At 41.0% G+C, this 23144-nt stretch overlaps 1 protein-coding gene across 1 annotated transcript in view; it reads right to left on the bottom strand.

Moving 5' to 3' along the window:
• Positions 1 to 21748, bottom strand: part of LOC131233813 (uncharacterized) — a 40100-nt gene extending 18352 nt beyond the window's left edge. The window contains exons 1-6 of the mRNA XM_058230629.1: positions 21711 to 21748; positions 21276 to 21511; positions 12051 to 12401; positions 10525 to 10680; positions 4557 to 4900; positions 3596 to 4448 (exon numbers count right to left, since the gene is read on the bottom strand). Coding sequence (XP_058086612.1) covers positions 3596 to 4448; positions 4557 to 4900; positions 10525 to 10680; positions 12051 to 12401; positions 21276 to 21459 — 1888 coding nt within the window. The 5' untranslated portion in view covers positions 21460 to 21511; positions 21711 to 21748. The remainder of the gene's footprint in view (positions 1 to 3595; positions 4449 to 4556; positions 4901 to 10524; positions 10681 to 12050; positions 12402 to 21275; positions 21512 to 21710) is intronic.
• Between the last annotated feature and the right edge of the window lie 1396 nt (positions 21749 to 23144).

Genomic DNA, 23144 nt, shown 5'->3' with positions numbered 1-23144 from the left:
TCTGGACTGAATCTGCGCTCTGCGGCCGTTCGACCAAGTGAATCTGGCGCCAGCCAAAGGAAGGTCAACAAGCTCTTGTGCCTGAATCCAATCAGAGAAAGCTTGCATGGCCAGGGTTGATCGCCTGTTTCGAGAGTGCTTGTCCGCAAAACGAATGATGTTGAAATCACCCACATAGCAACAAGGGCCTGAAAAGGATTGTCTGATGGTAGTCAGCTCATCCCAAAAATTGGGTCTTAAAGAGTCGTCATTAGGACCATAAACAGAAATTATAATACAACGAAACTGAGAGAACTTATCTTGAAGAATAACCGCTTTGGAGAAGGATCCGGACAAAGAGGCCTCTAAGTTCCACTTAGAGGCTTTCTAGGCGATGAGAATGCCTCCCGAAGACCCCGTAGTGTCCAAGGAGACGAAATGAACATCCGCAGGGCCCCATAATGTGGCCGGCAATGACGTAGAGAAGGAAGGAACTTTGGTTTCCTGAAGACAAACGACGTCTGGGGTTTTTCTCTTGATAGAGCCTTTTATGAGGCTCCGCTTCTGCTTTAAGCCAAGCCCCCTGACATTCCAAGAAAGAATGATCATTGGCGAACTGAGCTGCCTCGAGTACCCTTTCGACCACGTCGAACAGAAGGCGTGGAAGTAAGCTGGAGAAGATTGAAGGCGGAGAAGTTCTTTGTTGGTTGCGGACCGGGAGACCTATTTAACGGGATGCCCTGCAGGGGGTAATGGCCTGCCCCTATTCTCAATGAACTGGAAAAAGCTTGTGTAATCTTCCGGACGGTTCTCGAATGAGAGACCCATCGATCGGCCCACGCACCCCACCGCGTCTCGGATCCATTTTTTGTCATGGATTTCTTCATATATTTCCTCTCTGCTCTTACCTTCCATGAACAGTGAAGAGTTGTCTCCCTCTTGCTGATTAGGAAACTCTGAACACATTTGGAGAGGTTCAGCGACAATCACATCACTGGGAATCTCCTCCTGGAATAAGGTAATGGGACCCAGGTCAGCCCAGTCTCTGCTGCATGACAGAGAGTGGTCCAAGGTTGAAGGGAAGGGAGAGACGGAGATGGAGTCGGACAACATGTTCTCGGAGATGTCTCCTCTGGAGATATCGTCGCCCTGGATTGAAGGAGAGGGGTTGTGGGAGGAAGGGTTAGGGACAGTAAGGTGTGAGAGGGAGAATCCATCAGGAATAGGAATGTCGATTGAGATCGGGTGCGGAATGATGACGGGTCCGGGGTGTATAGGTATTGGTTCGGGTAGCTTAATGGATCCTCGTTTACCTGGAGAGAAACAGATTCAGGTCGAGAAAGGACCCGCTTCGACGGACCCGATATCGATGAGAGAAGTAAGAGTTGGAACTGACGGCTGCTCGTCCAGGTGGATAGTGCTGCTATCGTCCATTAAGCGATCGGGTGACCCGTGTCGCGATCTACTGCCTGATGTAGTATCATCATAATTAGACCTCGGTAATTGTTGAAGCGGCAGGCCACGTGTCTTGACGATGGCTGAACGAAGCGGAAAAAGATCGTCCACGTTGGAAGAAGTATGATGGGCTCGGACACGTGTAACATTCTCTGGAGCAGCCGCAATCTTTACGCCAACGCCCGGGATTTCGTCTATTAGACCAGACGGCGAAATCGATGAGGTGCTGCCACGTCGCCTTTGAAAAGGCCTGACATCGCCTAGAGAGACGTTTGCTGTAGACGTACTGACTTCCCTCATCACCGGTGGACCGCGGGAGTATGGGGCCGGTGCTCCTTCACTTGGGTTCCCCTGCAACTGCATCGGATGCTGCTCTACCACTTCCCTTGGGTTCCAAACGTCTCCCCATCTAGGGTGGATCATTCTGGGAATCTCCTTCTGGACAGGGAGCGTGATGACTTGGTTAGCTACCTTGACTCGTATATGGGTTGGGAGGGGGGACCCTTTTTCTCTTCTAACTCGTACCCTGATAACGCCCAATTCCACACCCAGCTGAGTCTTAGAATCAATTTCAAGGAGAAATCCTAGAGTTGATGCAGCTTGAATGAGAAGTTCGTCGAACCAACACTCCATTGGGACATCCCAAATGAGAACCCGGACATTTTCCTTGCCAAAGACAGAGAACTCCTCCCACGCCATGATTTTTTTTATTAGGCCAGAGGCATGCAGATGCCCTGCCATTGTTAACATGTTTGGGTTTAACCCAAGGCAGACTCTCACCCATAGCGCATTGTAACCCAATGGCTTAATGTCGGAGTTGCCGTATTGAAAGCCTGTGCATTCTCTAATCCATGACCTGACTGCCGGTATTGACGCCCCTTCTTCCGTTATGATCACCACCAATTTGGCCAGTTCAGCGCGATTCTTCTCAAATGTTTGTTGATCTACAGACATAGAGACATCGGACTGATTATCTACCTTACCATCGTTTTTGGGGCTGATCGGGGTGGCTGGGATCTCTTTCTGCAATGGTTTTGGTAAGGACTTCTTTTGTGGTGGGTTCGATGGGTCAGATCCATTAGAACCATCGAGGGCGTCTCTAAACAAGAGATTGACGGAGCACAGTCTTTGTGTCGTCCCAAGAGGTGTGGCCCGAAGGTCCGGGGGTTTGGAAGCTTTGATAGGGGGCCGCTTCATTCGGGTGGAAGAAGGCAGAGTTTCCGGGCCGAAACGCGCCCTCTGAACAAGCATTTTTTTTTTCCATCGTAGCTAACTCTGTGGAGCATGGCCACCGCCCTGGCCATTTCCGCTTCGCTGCTCATGCGGAACAGAGCGAAGCCGCGGTAAGCTCCTGTTTCTCTATCTTTGGGCATTACAACATCCATTACAGCACCCGCACGACCAAAGATCTTCTCCAGATTAAGGGGGAACCAACCATGAGGATACCCTTTAACGAAAAGGGTGGGATAGGAGGAGTACTTTCTCCGGTTCTCACCCACCGGGTTCCGAGTTCGCCTTGAAGAGGGAACCACGTTCCAATCTCGCTCATCGACAACAGATCGGGTTCGACTAGCATCCATTTGAATCCCCTTCCCTTTGACAGAGTCGTCGTGCGGTGTAGTCATCGTCGTCGGCTCTCGATCATTGTCGTTGTAGGCGTCATCGTCGTCGTATCAAAAATGTCGTCATCGTAGGCGTCATCATCATCGTGCGGTGTAGTTCGCAAGAACATTTCATTCAATACACTGTTTAATTTGATACACTCTCTTGAGAGAGTGAACTAACAGGACAATTGTAAGTCCACATATTGTAGGCAAGGTTGAAGTAATTACTAATTAGGGCTGAATAACTTTTCTAGCACGCAAGTATAACAGAAAAAATTCCTGCAAATACCATTTTGAATAATTTTTGTGCAAGAACACAGCTTACTACCATAAATATTTCTTCAATAAACAAAAGATAATTTTTACTCCCTCATAAATAGCCATTGATTAACTGAGTATAAGAATCGAATATTCTGTGCTGACATTAAGCATTATGCACTTGTGAAGAAGCATGTTATAATCATCTTAGCCTTTCTCCCAACAATATGAGGTTGCTTTCAAATGATAGATATGCAAGGCTCACCACTTATGAAGCTTGTAACTAATAAAAAAATTACCTTGAGAGTTCTTTGGCAGAGATAAATGTTGATTGTATCCGCATCCAGTGCTTTTAGATGAAGAATACCCGCTACTATCAATACAAACATGACTTCTTTTAGATTGCTCTATCTCTGCATAAATACGCTCCATTTTCGGAACCAATAAATTATTTGGCTGAACAATGATTGCTTCATTTCCTTCATACATCAGACTTCCTTCAGCTTCCTGTTTTCCATGAAATTTGGGCTCTTTCAGATGGCCATCCGATGAATCCAGACAGCTCTCTGGCAATTTAAGCTCCAAGGAATGGAATGTACTCATAATGCCCAAGTCCTTTAAGATGCTCCTATTTGAAACATGGGATGCTGGAGGGGATATCACTGCATGTGATGGACCAACCTGCCCATAACAAGGAATTCCAGCAGTGGCAGAAGGGACTTCATCCTTTTCAGGAAGACCATCAATCTTTAGTTCTCTGGAAGGAACTCCAATACAATCATGTGTTGTTAAATCCATGTCTGTGAGACGATTTGCAACATTCCCAAACAAACTGACACTACTTCCTATCCTAAACCATCTACTTTGACATGTAGTCCTATTGGTAAACAACTTGCCAGAATCAATACTGGGTTTACAAGTCCCACCAAGAGATAGTGACCAAAGGAAAGGTGGCAAGCTAGCTTTGTTCGATGTTAGCATGCCAGGATACAGATCAATAGTCTGTAAAGAAACTGCAGGAACAGGTGCATCCCTTAGCAGAGAATCCAAATCCTTGAATGGTGGAAGTGTTAAGCGCTCCAGTACAACCTCAGGCCGACACGGTGGGGAATTACTTAGGCTTGCCAAAGCCCCAGGTTGGCTACAAGAATCCTAAATGTTTAAATTACACACAACCAAAAAAAAAAAAAAACATCATTAGCCAAGTTAATTGTCGCTATTCAGGTTACGAATAAAGCACTGAATATCAAACAAAATTACCTTGCTTGATGAGGCTAAATCTTCCATACAGATATCCTTACTAGTATCCTCGTCATTCCTGCTTGTGACACGTGAACTAGAGCTCAACACACATGCATTCATTCTTCTGTTGCCACTGCCATCTAGCTCAACAAGATTTAGGGACTCTACTGCATTATGGTGTGAAAGAATAGAGCAAGCCTTTTTAACTGAGCATACAATGTTTTCATAGCTATTGCTGGCTTTCTTCCCTTTTTGTTGACATGAAGCAGGAAATTTGTAACTGCCATCAAGGAGTTCATTCAATGACAGCTCATCCACAAGCTTTGCAACATCATGAATATCTGACTTGAGACCATATATTCCTGATATAAAATGTTTGAGTGCAATTTTTAACTCTGCGTAAGTGCAACTTCAAAGAGCTCATTTCCACCATGGAAGTAAAGAGTATAAGTAGGTAAATGAGTACCAAATTGTTCACATAATTCAGAAAGTAATAAGTAGCTTGATCGGTTAGACAAATAGTTATCTGATTGTGACATACAATGATTCCAACCTTGCAAGAATGAAATATTAAAAATGAGTTGTAATAAATCCAGTGTAGCTAAAGGTGCTAGGTGCACCCCAGGTGCACCTGCCAGTGTAGCCCCCAAAACGTCTAGGCACATGCCTAGAGATTCTAGGCACAATTTTTAATTTCAATATCATAAGTATTACTATTTAATAATTTATAGATATAAGTTGATTTTTAACTAATCAAAGTTGATGACATTCAATTTCCCTTAGCCCAAAACCATATATCCCCACTTTTTCCCAAATTCCCTCATGCCTCGGTGGTAGACTCACAAGAGGTCATGGGTTTGAGTACCCATTGTGGTATAAAAAAGCCATTGTGGTGTGAGAGCGTGGGTGCGTGGGGGACGTGAGTGCGTGTTAAAAAAGAAAAAAAACCAAATATATATCCTAATTTTTCAATTTCCCCAAATCATAACCCTAAATTCCCATTTTCCCCTAATACCCCAAGTTTACCAATTCAAAACAACAAATTTGCCAAAATCCCTTGGGCTGTTTGTTTTTTAACATGTAAATGGGTAATGATTAATTACCAATGTAATTCCCACACCTTTTTCTATGCTGACAACAATGGCTTGCTTTTGGACACTAAAACCGAGGATTGTGCGAATTTCATGTGGGGCTCATTGTGAAATATGTGGCTTATTCACACTGTCCATCCATTTTGCGGGGAGATTTTAGGGCATGAACCCAAAATTGAGGTAGACCAAAGCTCGAGTGGACCACATCACACAAAACAGTGGGTTTGAACGCTCACCGTTAAAAACCTTCTACGACCACAATTTCCAATGGTGTGGGCCACTTGAGTTTCGGATCTGCCTCATTTTTAGGTTCATGCCCTAAAATATTCTTGGTAAAATGGATGGATGGCATGGATATGTCATAGACCTTATAGTGGGCCCACAAATTTAAGTCCATCCTTTTCCAACGGCATTTCAAGAAAGAAATACTCATTTCTGCCAAACATGCGTAAATGGTAATTAATACCCATTTACCTGCATTTATATGATGGAATTGGAAAACAAACACCCCCAAATTTTCTAAACCCTATAACTAATTTTCCAAAATCCCCAAATCTTGTAACCTAAAAAATTTCCAATTCCACCAAAATCCTCATTTCACCTTCAGTCACTTGTCTTGTATAACACCAATGAAAGCTCAAGTTGCTTTCAATTCCAATGCGATGGCATTAACACATTATCAGAATAAGGAAATCAAGAAGAAAAATAAATGCGAGAAGTTGAAATTTGGGGGAAAATATCTCAAGCTTTAATCGTGAAAAAAAAAAAAAAGCAGCTGTTGAAATGGGGCTTAAAATCCCTTACTTATGGCATAATGGTTATGCCCGTTACCTTTTAGGATGATAAAGAAATTACAATTACTTGACAACATGTTAAAATATTGGAGGGGTAAATGGCTTTTGTGATGAACACAACTAGGAAAGGTGGCTTCATCAAAGAAGACATGTGATGGGGACATCACATTATAGATGCCATTACGCACATATCAGAGGAGGATCCGAGCTCCAACGTCCTTGTGGCTAGGCGAGTAACCGCTTGAGTCCCGATGAGGAGCCGAAGACCCCACATGGCATGTGGGTTGCGTGGAGGATGTTTTCATACCATTGGATCGCGGGGACTTCACGATCGGACCGTTGGATCGTGGGGACTTGATGGTGGCATGCCGTGATCGTGGACGTCTTCAGAGTTAGATGGTCTTCGTTTCTTAGGATTATAGTGATTTTTGTTTTTGAGCACTTAGTTTACTTTTTGAGACTTTATTTACATGTTTTATTGGTTTTATGCTTTTATAGGGGTGGTATTTGTAATTTACGAAGTACTGGTTAAAAGCAAATAAATTTTTCATTAATGGTCATTTTGTAAAATATCAACTTTTAGACTATAAACACTTGGACGTCCAACCCTAGCCTTTTTTTTTTTTTTTAAATGTGATGTTAATGAAAAAATCTTAAAGTTCTCTCTCTATTGTTTATGGAGAATGTGGTGTGAAACCCCATTCGGTGTGAATTTGAATGGAAGTTACCTTGGTGTGAAGCCTTGTCCATCCATAGATTCGCTCTTCTCAAGTTCCAAAGATATTCTCTCATCTCCTCTCTTTTTCCCCCCATTTTTTTTTTTTTCCTTGAACCCAAGCATTCTCAGCCCATCCATAACCCAAACCAACCCAGCCTATTCCTGAACAAAAAGTCTAGACGTACGTGTGAATCCGTACAATTGTACAGCCAGTCCGTATGGACTGTTTTATGGACCCCACTACAAACCTTTTCTTACATCCTTCCTTATTCTTCTTTCTTCAATCAATCCGTAACCTAAAACCCTAGGTTCTCCTTTCAAATAAACCGTAATTTCATATTTCCCCAATTTCCAAACCGTAACCCTAACCCTAACCCTAATTTCCCTAAACCTAGAATCCTTTAGAATCCCTTTAGGACCTAGTTGATCCCCTTTAAAGTAGTTTTACCCTCATGTTTTGGATGGAATTTCTTAATTCTATTGGGCCTATTTTGAATTAACATCTTACTAGTTCCTTCGTACGAGTTTGTGGTAGCCTACGAGTACATGTAATTGCTTATTTGATTAGTTGTCTGGTTTATGATGAGGTTGCTGAAATTCCATACTTCTGTTGCTCATGTTGAAACTGAAAAACTGATTTCATCTATCATCTAGGTTAGAAAACTATCATGCATCAACATGCTAGAGGAAAGGACACTCTTAACTTTGAGTACCACATCCTAAGAAGAGAAAAATCAGTGATGGAGGCAAAAATCAAGAGCAACATCATTCAGAGAGGGTGAATTACATAATAGGAGCATGGAGAGAGGGGCAGAAAATATCATTGTCTTCTTCCTCTATGATAAAGCTTGAATTCACATGGAAAATAGGAAGAAAAAGAAGAAGAAGAAACAACTCTTAAACCAGAACAAAATTGAAAATAATGAATTGTTGTTCTCTACAACACAATTGTTATTAGTTACATAAGCAAAGACTCCTAATTCGACTCGAAATAGTAGACTTACTAAACTGGTTAGGGTGTCTAAACTGACTCTAAGCTTGACTAAAAATAACTCAAAAGGACTTGAGATAGGATTGGACTCTTTAAACTTTAAAACAAAAGAAACAAAGAAAATTCGGAACTTACTAAAAATAATAAAATTTGACCCCCTCAAACAACCTTATTTGCAAAACCGTTCGGAGGCCAATGGACTTACTCATTGTTCAGGTAGTAGGGTCAATACTCAATAGCTTTCCAACTATACAATTCCGATAACCGGTTGTAAAGTTTTGCCTGTTGGAAGCTGTAATGTGTTAGGCTGTTTTTGCTCCACATCAAACCTTTTTGCCAGATTTCTTACGATACTGGTGCTTCGTGAAATCATTCGCGACCTGTTCCACATCAGGGAACACGGTTTTTTCTGCATGATGGCCAATGGTTGGCGCAGATCGAGTCACATGAATGTGATGCTCATCCAAGGTTTTTTGGTTGAAGATCTGAATCGAGTCAAAGAAGCTATCGACAATTATCACTCATGTTATATTCGAGGGAAGATCTCATTCGTCCAACACTCAACAGTCTGTATTTCAACCATTTGATAAGGGAGTCAGCGATCTGACTAGAAAGGGAGTTTCATGGAGACGGTATGGCTTATATAAGATGTTTATCCACTTAAGCCCCAGGGAGGATCCTGCATATATTAAGGACTTTTGCTAATTAGTTTCTTCAGAGTGTGTATAAGATCTTGGTAAAGAAGAGAAATTTTAGAGAGCATCCTTATCACAAATGAATGCATTGACTTGAACAATTTTGATCTCTGATTTGTGGACATTAGTTTATTGACATAAGTCCACTGGATGATTTTCAATTCAAATAAAACATTATTATTGTATCATTTATTTTTTTATGAACAACCCAAAGGCCCACCATTTGGACGGTTTGATTTCAGAGTCACGATTATTTCACTCCCCAATCCCCATCTACACCCAAATCTCACCTTCTACAAAGGATTTGAATTCACTCCCATTTCCACAGTGCCAAATGCACCAAAAGTCCCATTTACCCCCATTTTACTCCCATTTACATAGAACCAAAAAATCCCTGATGGATCTGTCTGGTTATTTATTAAGTTCTAGAGGCCTCGGACAAGGAGATTTGCTGCCACCATTTCTTTCTTCTGTGGTGGTGGATAGTTTTAGTATGCTAATTGAGAAGGCACCCAGGATTAGTCTTATTAGAGGCTTCAAGGTTGGTGATCCATGTGGTTGCAGTACATCTTCAATTTGCCGATGATACATCTGAAAGCATATAAATATTTGTTAAAGGCATTCTTTGTTTGTTACTTTGAAGATGAGTCAGGTCCCAATGTGTGGGGAAAGGAGACATGGTTGGGTTGGTAGGGAAGCAGCCAGGGTCAAATTGGATGGAATATAAAGATATGGTTTCCTATTCTTTTGGAGCCTTGCTGGGGGAAGATCCAAAGGATCCCGCTTTTTGTATCTGGTGATGGAAAGAGATGAAGAAGTTAGCAAGGTGGAGGGGAGATTCCTAACTTTGTGTGGAAGGATCACACTAATAAAGCCTGCTTAATCGAAAATCTTCAATTTTTCATTCCCCATTTACGAATTTCTTTAGAGGGGGTTAAAAAGGTTGAACAGATTCAATGAGATTTCCTGTGGGAAGGAAGAGGGATGGCATGTAAATTCCATATGCAAGGGAGAGATATTGACACAAAAAATAACAAGAAAAATAATAAATAAATGATAATAAAAGAGAAGTGGAGCCTTTGTGGCTTGGGTTCTTTGCCTCCAAAGGGTCCAGGTTTGGAAAATTTTGAGTGGGTATGTCATCTTCAGTTTGATGGAATGGGCTGGTCTGAGATTTAGACAGTTTCAGTGGGTATGTCATCTTCAGTTTGATGGGATGGTGCATCATCTTAAATTGGACTTCTAGTTGGTCACGCCAGGCAAAAATGATGTGTCTATAGGATATCACCTGATTTTTGTGTAATACCATAGTGGATAGAGCACATAACATCTTCGCTAACTCAAGCTTGTACCCATAAAGTTTCATGCACCCAAGTTATAAAAGCATACAATGTTTCATAGCAGGACATAGAATACAAGTAATTATAACAAATGTTCAGAAAAAATTAAATGGCAACGGTGACTTGTTAAAGAGAGCAAAGCATACAACAAGGGTAAGAGATGATGAGGGATCATCTCCCCCAACAAGGAAATAATTCCCTTTCACTAAAACATTCAACGACAACATTACATCATTTAAAAGCATTAATTTTTTAAAGATATCCTTTAAAAGCATTAAGACTCAACACCAAAAGATACTGTAGTGTGCAGAAAAATAATCAACAAGATCAACCAAAAAGCATATGGTGATTCCATACCAAGAATGTTATTGCCACCAGTGGTTGAAGAAGAGCTCATTAAACCAGCCTTTGACAAGAAAGAATCATATTTAGTCTTCATTGCTGCTTTAAAAAAAAAATTATCACCTCGCTTGCCATCTTGGATGCACTTCTGCTTTACTACTCTGGATTTCTCTGAAATGAAAAGATAAGAGAAAGAGATCATCACTACATGATCCAACAAGTTACAAAGAGTATCACCATATTCAACCAATTAAGCTGGCTATAAATGTTAAAGTCAGCTAGTCAGTTTGAGGAAAAATTTCAATGCATTATTGACTGGACATTAGAAATTTTGATACACTTGGAAATGGAAATTCTTGTCTGCCCGTAATATATTTCCAAACGGAAGAAGAACAAGAAAGACGAACAGAAAGAAGTCGCATAGATGACACTAGAGAACATGGGGAGTCTCTACAATTATGTCCACACAACAAGGATTCAGAGAGCAAAAATTAAAAGAGTGATCCACTGTTTAATACATCACATTTTTTTTTGGAAATTCAAGTTAAGATCTAGTATAAGATAATACTAATATTTCCATCTTAGAAATCATTAACATTTTATCACAAAAAGTGGGCATAACTATTGAACCTCAGAGAAAGGGAACAATGGTGCACAGTGCACTTGAAGGCAAAACTACAACAGTTATGTATGGTGAAATAAACATCAACATACTTTATGTGATAGAATGTTGGGCAGTTAGGGAACAACATGCTCATAGAATGAGCGTAGCTGAAATGATGATATTGAGATGGATCAGCAGTAAGACAAGGATAGAAATAGAAATCAACGCATTCAAGGTAACTTGTGAGCAGCACCAATAGGCAATAGGTAATAAGATGCAGGAAAGTACACTTAGATGGTTTGGCCATGTGCAATGAAAACCAAGAATTGCACTGATTAGGAGTGACTTGGTTCAAGTTGAATGCTCTAAAAGGGGAAGCGGAAGGCTTGAAAGGACATGAATGAAGGTATTAAGAGAAGACCTAAGGACCTATGGTTTAACCAAGGATATGGTCCATGATAGAGTAGAATGGCGAAACAGGATTCATGTAGCTGACCCCAATTAGTTGGGATAAGGCTCAGGTGATGATGACATTTCAAGGACTATCTGGTTTGTCAAATTTTGAGTTTAGTGAAGAAACTGAAAGCAATGTGCATGGTGAAGGAAAGAACAACAACATATTGTGCAAACCAGTTGAATAATCAAATGTTCAAATGGTATAAGCAATGCACAAAAAATCTGTATTTATATTAAATTCCTTGGGAGGGTGATAACAGGCAATGTGACATATGACAGAGGCCACTGAGCTCCGAAAACATGTAAAAGAGTCAAGCCACGCATCTATGAGCAAGGAGCATCGCCCAAAACAAATACAGGTTGGGTTGGGCATTCCTTACTTTGTATATGGGACCCATAGCTCCCTTAATGCTAGGGTCTGCTTTTAAGTTTGAGAATAGGATTCATTAGTTGACTAAAAACAGATGGCACAAAACAATACCCTTAGCAGCAGAGGTGCATTTTGCTGTAATGGATCCACTATTTCCGGACATAACAGTGCAATCAGCAGCCCCGTCAATGTTTGTGGAAACTTCTACTTGATATGTTCTTGGTCTCTTAGAACAAGGGTTGCCACTTCTTGATAGTTTTTCTACTCTCTGGTGCAATTGTATGCCAGCACACTTGGGCAATGATGAAAGAGACTTATTTGCCTCCCTAGAACTAAGATGTTCGTCACTGTCTTCACATTCAAAACTAGGAAGCAGGCCTTCATGCATGCAAAGCTCAACATCAATCTTTTTGTTTCCAGAAACTGAATTTTGGTCTGAAATAGTAACTGGCTTCTTTCTATCTGCCACAAACACAATGGATGCAGCATCAGTTAAAAATAATTGAGAGCCTATCATGCATTTAGCAAGAGAAAATAATCTTACTAACAACCCTTAAACCAAGTAAAATAAACCAAATAGATACAGAAAAGGGAACATGATGGTTAGTGGGATTATAATAAGCACTGCAGATGCCCAATCTTCCATAGCATGCAGGTCAAAGGGGACTACAACAAGTATTTTGATTAGTGCACAACTACCTCAGTAAAGGAAGGGGTCCAGGAATATCTAAGGAATAAAATGGATGGTGAGGCAGAGGATATTTTCCCCAGAGACTTCGGTTTATTTCCAGAAATTGAAATCTCCAACTAGTTGGCGACAGCAGGGTCTCCCCTCATCCCTCTTACGTCTTCTTCTTCTTCAGCCATCGAAGACTGCTCCTTTGAGGCAGTCGAGTCCACCCCCAGGAGCTTGTTGATGGCATGGAGCAGGAGCTTTTGGAGCTGTTGCAAGCGACAGTTCTTGATGTCACTCCTCTCTCTACCAAGATTGCTATGCAGGAGGGGAGAACATAGAAGTTTGTTGAGCAATCAGAAACGGGGATTGAACTTTGTCAAGAAAACTTTGTGAATGACAAGTGCTGGGTTAGAGGTGCGCTGATGCATGTTGGCCGGCAAGTGGGAGTTGTGTTCGGGGACAGAGATGAACATTATCAGGATTTTGGTTTTTGTTTGTTTTGTTTTTTTTTGAAGCTCGTGGAAGTAAAGGGCCGATGGTCACTCCATCCAAGAAGTCCTCAGGCAAAAACAGAGAACTGGTATGCTTACATTGTTTTTTGTCTGTTGAGGATATCCACCTTTGTCGGGAAGACAGATTGGGACACAGGGCAAGATCCTTTTCCAAATGAGGATTCTGTCCTGGAACGTGAGGGGTTTGGGATCCAGGGATAAAAGGATCCAAGTCCAGGATATCTGCAAAAGCGACAAGGTGCAGATTCTTTCTTTGCTAGAAACTAAGGCTGTTTCTTTTGATTCTTTTTTACTGGAGTCTGTTTGGGATTCTAAAGGGAAGGAGTGGGTTGCTCTGGACTCTGAAGGATCTGCGGGGGGGTTTTCTGGTTGCTTGGGATGAGTCTCTTTGGAAGAGATGTGATCATTGGGTTGGGAAGTTCTCAGTGTCGGTGCTCCTGGAAGGAGTGGCTGATGGGTTTCATTGGCTGTTCATGTCAGTGTATGGCCCAAATGTCGTTGCAGGCAGGGAGTTGTTTTGGGAAGAACTCAATCAGGTCAGGGGCATGGCTGACTGTCCCTGGTGCCGTGCGTTTGTTGGGGGGGTGGACAGGTTTCCCTTGGTGTCCCAGAGAACTCTCCCCCATCCAGTATTGGATCACTGCCCAATCCTGCTGCTGGATGTTGTTGAGAAAAACTGGGGGCCAAAGCCCTTTAGATTTGAACTATCCTGGCTCAAAGCGGAAGGCTTCTCGGATCCGATCAAGGATTGGTGGGATAATTTCAGAGTGGAAGGATTTGCAGGTTTCAAACTTAGCCAGAAATTAAAACTTTTGAAAGGTTTGTTGGTCCGTTGGAAGGAGGAGGTGGGATTAAGAAATTTGGAAACCAAGGCGATGCTCAGGAAGTTACAAGAGATGGATTTGAGAGCGGCGGAGTTGGTTTGTCGGAAGACGAGAGATTTCTCCGCAGTCAGATTGCTTTGGATTATGCTAATCACCTTAAGGAGGAGGAAATTAGATGGAGGCAACGGTCTAGGGCAACATGGTTAAGGGAAGGAGATAAAAACACAAAATTTGTCCATAGCTTGGCGAGTGCCCAAGCTAGAAGTAACAGGGTGTCTTCTGTGGTGGTAGGGCATACAAGGTTAGAAGAAGAGGAAGAAATTTGCAATGCAATTGTTGGTTTTTATGAAAGTTTGCTTACAGATGAAGGCTGCGACAGACCCTCGCTGGATAATCTGCACTCCAAATATGTCCCAGGAGATGGCGAGCTCGCTTGAGAAACCCTTCTCGTCAGAAGAAGTCAAGAAAGTGGCGGATGACTTGGGGGGGTGATAAAGCACTGAGCCTAGACAGCTTCCCCCTAGCTTTCTTTGAAAATTTTTGGGATACTGTTGAGAGGGATGTTATGGACTTTATGGGAGAGTTCTATGCTAGGGGGAGGTTATCCACTGATCTTGGGGCTTCCTTTATGACTCTAATCCCAATGATTTCGGGTGTGGAAAATGTGAAAGACTACCATCCCATCAGTCTCATTGGGAGTATTTATAAAATTATTGCCAAGGTATTAGCTACAAGATTTAAAGGGGGGCTGCAAGGGATAATTTCGCAAAACCAAGGGGGCCTTCATCGAAGGAAGACATTGTCGACAGTGCGATCATCGCCCATGAGTGCATTGATGCTCGTTACAGGCAGGAGATGGGGGTTGTGATTTGCAAGTTGGACCTAGAGAAGGCATATGATCACGTTGACTGGAACTTTCTAGATTACATGTTAGGAAGGATTGTTTGCGGAGACGTATGGAGGTGGATGAAGGAGCAAAATCACTTAGATTATCAATTCTTGTTAATGGATCTCCTAAAGGTTTTTTCCAAAGCTCAAGGGGATTGAGACAGGGGGATCCTCTCTCCCCTGTCCTCTCTGTTGTGGTAGTTAAGGCCTTGAGCAGGATGCTGGAGGGCAGCCAGCAGGTTGGGTTATTCTCTGGTTTCTCGGTTAACAACTTCAGCCCCGTAGTATCTCATCTTCAGTTTGTGGATGATACTTTACATTTTTGCGAGGCGAATTGAAGTATGGTGGAGAATTTAAGATTGATTATTATGTGTTTTGAAATCATGTCGGGGCTAAAAGTTGATGCTTCTAAGAGTGCAATGGTTGTTGTTGATGTATGCAAAGAGGAGCATGTGAGACTTGCATCCATTTTTTTGATGTGAGATGGGGGAATTCCCCTCTACGTAGCTAGGCCTCCCTCTGTGTGTGGGGAAACCAGCTAAACATTTATGGGACACAACGATAGAAAGGGCGGAAGGTATGCTTGTAAAGTGGCAAGGTACGTATTTATCTCCGAGGGGACACATAACCATGATCAAGACGGCCTTGTCAAGTCTCCCGATTTATTTCATGTCTTTATTTCGTTGCCTGAAAGCAGTTTTGGACAAGATAGAGAACGCGGGGTGACTTTTTGTGGCAAGGGGTGGAAGATAGAGGCAAGCTTCACCCATTGAAATGGGAAGAGGTGTGCAAGCCTTATAAGGAGGGAGATGCAGGTATAAAAATCTAGGCATGATGAATAATGCTTTGTTGGGGAAGTGATTTTGGAGATTTTCCACGGAACCCTAAACCCTAAACACCATCAGGTAGAGGAAGATTTCAGCAAGGAGTGCACTTTTTGATTGGCAATGGAGAAAACACAAGATTTTGGGAGATTTGTGGATTGGTGAAGAGACGTTGGAATATCGATTCCCAAGGATTGCAAGACTAGCCACGGACCCAAATGTTCTTGTGACTCGGTGCTTCTCTCGCTATGGGAATAAAGTGGTATGGACTCCTCCCTGCCGTCCTTTTTTGTCAAATGAAGAGGTGGGGAAGTTGAGCTCCCTTTTAGAGCACCTTTCTTTTTGTTACCCGATCGAGGGTGAAAGGGGTAAAATGCTTTGGAATCTAGAGAACTCAGGGAGGTTCTCGGTCAGATCTTTCTACAACTTAATCCATGTTGGCGATGGAGGGTTACTTTCCGGAGGGACGCATGGTCTTATGGGGCTCCCCCAAAAATAGCGGCTTTCGCTTGGTTGGCTGGATGGGGTAGAGTTCTTATGGTGGACAACCTTTGAAAAAAGAGGATGGTCCTCCCAAACATATGCCTCGTATGCATGGCCGACTCGAAGTCTATCTGCATCGGTCATTAGTCTACATCAATAGGACTGCTCTTTTTCCTAGCTCTTCTACCAAAATGCCACATGCTAAAGAAGTGCCCTATTGAACAAGTCATCACTAAGGTGTTCTATAACGGTAAAGGTGGCTGTAAAGGCCATTGTCATTACCACTATGATATGGGCTATAAAGGCCATTACGACCTTTTTTAAATAAATAAAAACCCATGTCAAGGTTGTTACTAGACCGTTTCGGCCCCTTAACGCGTAACGGTTACCACCGTTATTGTTACGTAACCATTTGGCAAATCATGATCATCACCATTGTTAGGAGTTTCCCGAATATCGTTGAAATATCCCCTATGTTATCTGTATCTCCAACTTGGCGATATCGTTAGCATTGGTAACACTAGTGATAACACTAGTAGTATCAGAGATTCCAAGTATTGATGATATATCGCCCAGTATCACCAATGTATCGATATCACCAATATTTTCAATTGTATAAACACGCTAATGTATCTATATCACCAATATTTTCGACTGTGTAAATTCTAAGTGTTGCTTGCATCGCCAATGTATTGGCAATATTTCAATAATATCGACAATGCATCGATATTGCCAAAAAATTGTTTATTAAAAAAAATCATTTCAAATTTTTTTTTACAGGTGGATGGTTGTATGATGAAATGCATGTTTGTATGTGCATGTTGACAACGTCTAAATATTGCATATTTATCCTCTCAATTGCAGTATTTTCCATGCATTTAAAGTGCTTAATTAATGAACTAACATATATTTTATACATACTAGGAAATCTGGAAAACAAAGACAAAATCATGCTTAAGAATTATGATTAAAGCTCAAAAGATTAATCAAGAGAAGGCTTTGTTTGGGAGTCATTAATGAAGAATTCATATGCCAAAGACCCAAGAAAACAAAGTACGAAAGATGAAGAACTAAAAAATCACAAAGTACAATAACAGAAATAACAGATTGTTCAGTCTCACCTAAGATTGGTTCGGTCCAGCCGAATGTGCACAGAACAGTCCATCAACGAACTGTGATTTCATAGATAATTCGGCCCGGTACTTAGATCCGACCTACGTTAGGTTCGGTGCCACCAAAGGGAGTTCGGTGCGACCTAAGAGGGACAAAATTTAGATGAAAATTGAATAAGTTCGGCTGCAACCGAGACACCCATTCGGTGCGACCGAATTGATGTTCGGTTAGACCGAAAGCTACCATTAGTGCGACCAAAGCGTAACAAATGTGCGTAAATTTGAAGTCGGTTCTAAGTCAATACGAACTTTTCCTATTTAAAGAAGTGTTTTAAGTTGATCTAGGTACGAATTAGGACTTAGGAGAAAGACCTGGGGGAGGCGGAGCTTCCAGGGATCCATCATTCTTCTTCGATCTCTCAAATCTAATTTGTCTCTTGTTTTTCTTTCTAAAATATTAGCCATGTTAGGCTAATCTCTTAGTTAAGCCTAAGGGATAAAGCGTGTAGTTAATTACAGTATTTAGTTTATTTGATTCAATAACAATGGTTGAATGATGATAGTAGATTGAATATATTTGGATTTTACTTTGAAGTCTTTGAATTATTTATTTTTAGATTTTTAGTGCACTACAAGTACAATGAATGCTTTGATTTAACAATTGTTTGGCCTAAATTAAAGAATGATTTAATCTTGATTTATTGTCGCCTAAGAGTGCTTTAAATGCTTTTGATTCCTCACGATTGAGATCCAAGTGCTTCATGAGAGAATCATTCAATTAAAATCATATCTTATTGGTGTTAATGATTGGTTTAATATAATTATCTTCCGATTGGATATGATAGGACTTCGATTCCAATTGAGTTATATATTGAATCAATAAATGAGATATTGTGATGGGGATATCACGCGCATTCACGCCGCCCCCCCTACGCACGTACGTACGTAGGAGGACCCCACCATCGATCTGGCTCGATGACGACATCCAGGGAGGGCTTCCTAGCTAGAAGTCAAGTTTTGGTTCAGAAAAGTGGCCTGATAGTCAAGAAAAGCTCACCATGGGATCTCATGATCGTGGCCCACTCGTCGGATTAGTTTTATATTTTAGGTTTTGCTTATTGTTATTATTTAGAACATCGTGAACGCTTTAGATTTTCTTGTTTGGTTTTTATTTTAATTTACTTCATCACCAAGTAATAGGTGTCGCACATAGTGCGAGTTTTTGGGTATAGGGTTCTCCCTATAAATAGGCACCCCTTGTAGTTCTTTTCATTCATTGAAGTTAATAAAAAATTCCTGTTTTATTTTTCTGCTCTTTTCGTGAGTTGTGGAAGAATTCAAAAGTGGGTGCGAAGCCCTCTCTTTTCTAAGGGCTAACTACCGTGGTGCGAAGCCACATCGATCCCAATTCACCCCCATCTTCCATTATCTTTTTTTTTCCATCTTCCCTCACCATCCGTACTTCGAATTTGTCCTTTTGTTGCATCAGATTTCTTCATTACAGTAGGTTTCTAGATTTCCGCCCGCAGGCGAGCTGAAACTTCGGCGGAGCACTACACACAAACCGTACATCGGATCGAGCTGAGATTTGGGAGTTTTGGAGTCCATCCCTGACCGACCAGGGCCAAGGTGGCCTTTTTCGGAATAGTGGGCCCCACACACGTACGGCCGGGATCACACGCACGTCCGTCTGGGCCATTGTTGCTGTCCACATGCGGGATCATCTTTTGGCTCAGGTTTTTATTCTCTTTTATCCTCTCATAGCCATTTTTCATGAATCCTAACCCTAGATTACATGATCCCTAATTGATTTGCCCCTTTTTATCACCTTAGGGTTCCTTGAATTGAAATTAGGGAATCCCTTGGATTATGGACTGATTTTTATGCATGAGTAGCTGATTTTATTTTCCTTTGACATCGTTTGGTATATAATTTTTATTGGTCCAGTCCTAGCCTGTGTCGGCTTGGACCCGCATAGATTCCCCTTTTTAATTGTATGTTTGGATTTTCATGTGGGACGTGGAATTTGTGTGATTGTTTCTGAATTGGTAGGATCTAAGCTTGAAATCTTGCATATCATATTTAATTTTCCATGTCCTGCATCATATTGTGATTCCTATAAGTGGATTTCTGGATCTTTAGTCCTTTTATCAATTGTTTTTACAACTCTTTCATTCCGCTGGATTAAAAACTCAGACCAACTATTTTTCTTAATTTAAGTTCCTAGTATATTCTCACCAAATTCCTTGTAGATTGACCTCGGTCTTACCGAGTTATTACTCCATCACAACCCTATACTTGGAGTTGTCAACCCCAAGGTTCGATCACATATATGTATGCATGCATGATGGATGGATGAATGTATGTATGGATGATTGGATAGTTGGTTGGATGGATGGATGTGTATATGTGTGTATGTGCATGATGCATGGATGGATGGATGGATCATGCATGTGTTTGTATGTATGCATGTGCATGCATGGATGGATGGATCCACCATCTTCCCCATGTTTCCCCAATGTTTATGTGTCAACAATACATGCTTTTAGGCCCCATTGAAGGGAAACTAAACATTTGATTCCTAAGTATGCAAAAATATGCATCTTTTTTTTTTTTTTTTCCGGCTAACATGGAGTGTGTGTACTGACATGGGTGTGTTCTAACAAACTAACGCAAAAATAAAAAAATAAAAAAAATATGCGTCTTTTTTGCTTTTATTTGATTCTTAGATATTCAAATGTGTATTTTAGCATCTCTGAAGTTTTAATGAAAATTTTCACCGTTTTCCACATTTCCCAGCATTTCCAGGAATCGATGATATTATTGCCGATAATGATATTGGTTCCGTATCCCCAACTAGCAAAACTTGTAGCGATATTGATACTTCTCGAACACTGGTCATCACCCAATCAACATACACAAACAAAAGCATAAAGAACTTCCAAGCGGATGGATATATAAAGAGCATTCAAATCAAGTATCTCCTCTAAGCATTCCCATCAGCATCACTACACCTTTTAATGAGTTATGACATTTAGAAAGTCCAAACATCAAAACTTAAGAGACTGCTATAGAGAGAGTGCAGAATCTGAAAAAGGCATTTTCAGTACTAGCCTACCGGCACTAGTTGGTCCACACCCACGCTGTGTTTGCGATGGATTCTTTTGTGAAATTTAGTCAGAGAACTCCTAGAGAGGCGGCTCCCATCTGCCAACAATTGTCCTTGTCATCCCAAGTTTCTATCACCTCTTTATAGCTTATATGCAAGTCATCCCCTCTGATGGATGGGTGTTCCCTCTCAGACCTAAGATTAACCAGTTGGATTCTTGTGGAACGATTAAGTCTGACAAGCGCATGCCCAACATGGTGACACATAGGACAAGGATTGTATTGCTTGACATGACCCTGATCTACACAACTGAAGGAAATATAGAAAGATAGTGTACGCAGTCCCCCCAAAAAAGAAGAAGCATACAATGGCAGCAGCATAACAACAGTTAGCACCCTTGGATGGACAACTTTGTTTGTACAACTCAACAATGGGCATGCAAAAACTCAAAAAACAACAAGCGTGTCTCAGATTTGATGTGAAAGTTAGTCAATCCTTAGAACAAGCTGTTTACATAAAAGATCAATCACTTGATGTTTTCAACTAATCAGTTGAAATATTAGAAAAGAAAATAAAAGAAGTGAAAAGAACTTCATATAGCTGGCTGTAAATATTTGAGTTCATAAATAAAAAATCAAGAAAAGAATTAAATCAAGCTTTGGAGCTAGCAGTTCATAGCGAAGCTCAAGTTCACCATAAAGACAAAAGTATAGAAGGAATGCTTCAGAATTACTGCTTCTGTCTTGAATATTCACAAAGGGTTAACGAAATCGTGAGGGCAAACAACATAAAGCATCCATCAGAAATGAATGTGACCAAAAGAGGACATAAAATAAGGACTTGTCGAAGCAATAGATGGGTGCAAGGAAAAGAATGTAATGAGATTATCGTTAAAACATGGAAATCACCACAAATCTTTATGGGAGCTTCCAGCTCTAAGAGATCAGGCTGGCTGATGAAAATGTCGTTGGATGTGAGGCAGAGCTGGCGTATTTCTGCCTCTGTCAGCTGCACCTGTTTTGGGGTCCTGCTGTTCTTTGCACTAAGAAGCCGACGCATGATGTCGTCAAACACACTCCCGTCCATGGGCATCCTTTTTCTTTCCTCTCTTGGAACAACGGTAACCCCACTCCTCTTCTTCTCCCTGCACCAACCGATCAGAAATAAAGAAATTAAAGGCTGAAGAGAGAGAGATGCAAAAGACAAGTATGGGAGGACTCCTGATCAAAAGCTGAAAGACATTCGACAGGATGATAGGTTTTTCTCTTTAAAAAGAAAGAAGAAGAGAAAAGCAAAGAATTCGCGAGGAAATAATAACAACGGAGGAAGGAATCCCACGTCACCTTTCTTGTCCGTGGAGAAGGGGAAGGCAGACGATAAAAACTCGTGGAGAAGGGGAAGGCAGACGATAAAAACTCTCTCTCTCTCTCTCTCTCTCTCTCTCAGTGCAGAAACGGAGGGAACGGTCGCAGGAAATGAATTGAAAGGATCTCTCTCAGCGTACAAAAGCAGGGAACAGAGTCGCAGGAAATGAATTGAGAGGAACGTTGTGGGCTGTGGCCACCTCTTCCCGCTTCTCTTTCATCAACGAGTCAGAAAGAGGCGTCGAAAGGACCCGTTTCCAGCCCTAAAGCTTCTCGATGAATGCAGGGTCACAACACTCGAGTGATGGCTGTTAACGGGCCGGACTTTTAAACTGTACAATCCACGCCTACAGAGATTTTACCTTTGGCCCCAGCCCACCCTATCAACCATATAAAAACAGTGGATATTATGAAAGTAAGCCATATGGATGAGTACATAAACTTGCTGTGCCCACCGAAGTACGGCCTAAGTCTCGTACACGTGCCACTCTGGCATTTTGAATACACGTGCTGCAAAAGTCAACCTCACGTGCTCTCGTGAAAGTTCCCGGCAAAGTTATCCCGATATAATAATACGATGAGCAGACGCCACCAGGTATTTTACAAAACGGATCCGGATCCAACCCAGTGGTGACATCGGAGACCGTCAGGACGCGTTAGGACTCGTATAAATAAAATACTACGGATCAACAAATTCACTCGTTATAATCACAATACCAATTTTACTTATTCAAGGTTTATAATTTAATTGAAATAAAAATCTTATCTTATCTAATCGAAAAATCATTATATTAAACCAATCGTCAGCAATAATCAAAACATAAAATCAATTGAACAAGTTGAATAAGTATTATAAATCATTATATAAATTGATTCATTTTCTAATTTAGACTAAGCAATTGTTAAATCAAAGCATTTATTATAACTGCAATTCACAATAACTTCAAAAATCAACAACTCAAAGACTTTAACGTAAAATCTAAATCAATTCAATTTATTATAATCATTTAAACCATTATTGTTGAATCAATTAAACTAAATATTGTAATTAAGTACAAGCTTCATCTCTTAGCCTTAACTAAGATATTAGCTTAATATGGCTAACACCGTATAATAAAAATAAAAGAAAAATATAAATGACAAACTAAAACTGTAAGATTAAAGAAGAGTGGTGGCTTCATGAAATCTCTGCCACTCCTTTATCTCTTTTCCAATCCCTAACTTGTATTTAGAAGAGGTTAAAACACCTCCTTAAACAGACCGAATTTACACTGACTTTGAACCGACTTTAAAATTTCACACTTTATTACACTTTGGTTGCACCAACTGTAGTCTTCGGTTGCACTAAACATCACTTCGGTCGCACCAAATTTATCCCTTGATTGCAAATGAATTTCCTCAAATTATTTTTAA

Source organism: Magnolia sinica, chromosome 18 (assembly GCF_029962835.1).
Source record: "Magnolia sinica isolate HGM2019 chromosome 18, MsV1, whole genome shotgun sequence".
NCBI classification, from domain to species: Eukaryota; Viridiplantae; Streptophyta; class Magnoliopsida; order Magnoliales; family Magnoliaceae; genus Magnolia; species Magnolia sinica.
The sequence above is the reverse complement of the archived record's forward strand: the minus strand, read 5'-3'. Positions and strand labels throughout refer to the sequence as shown.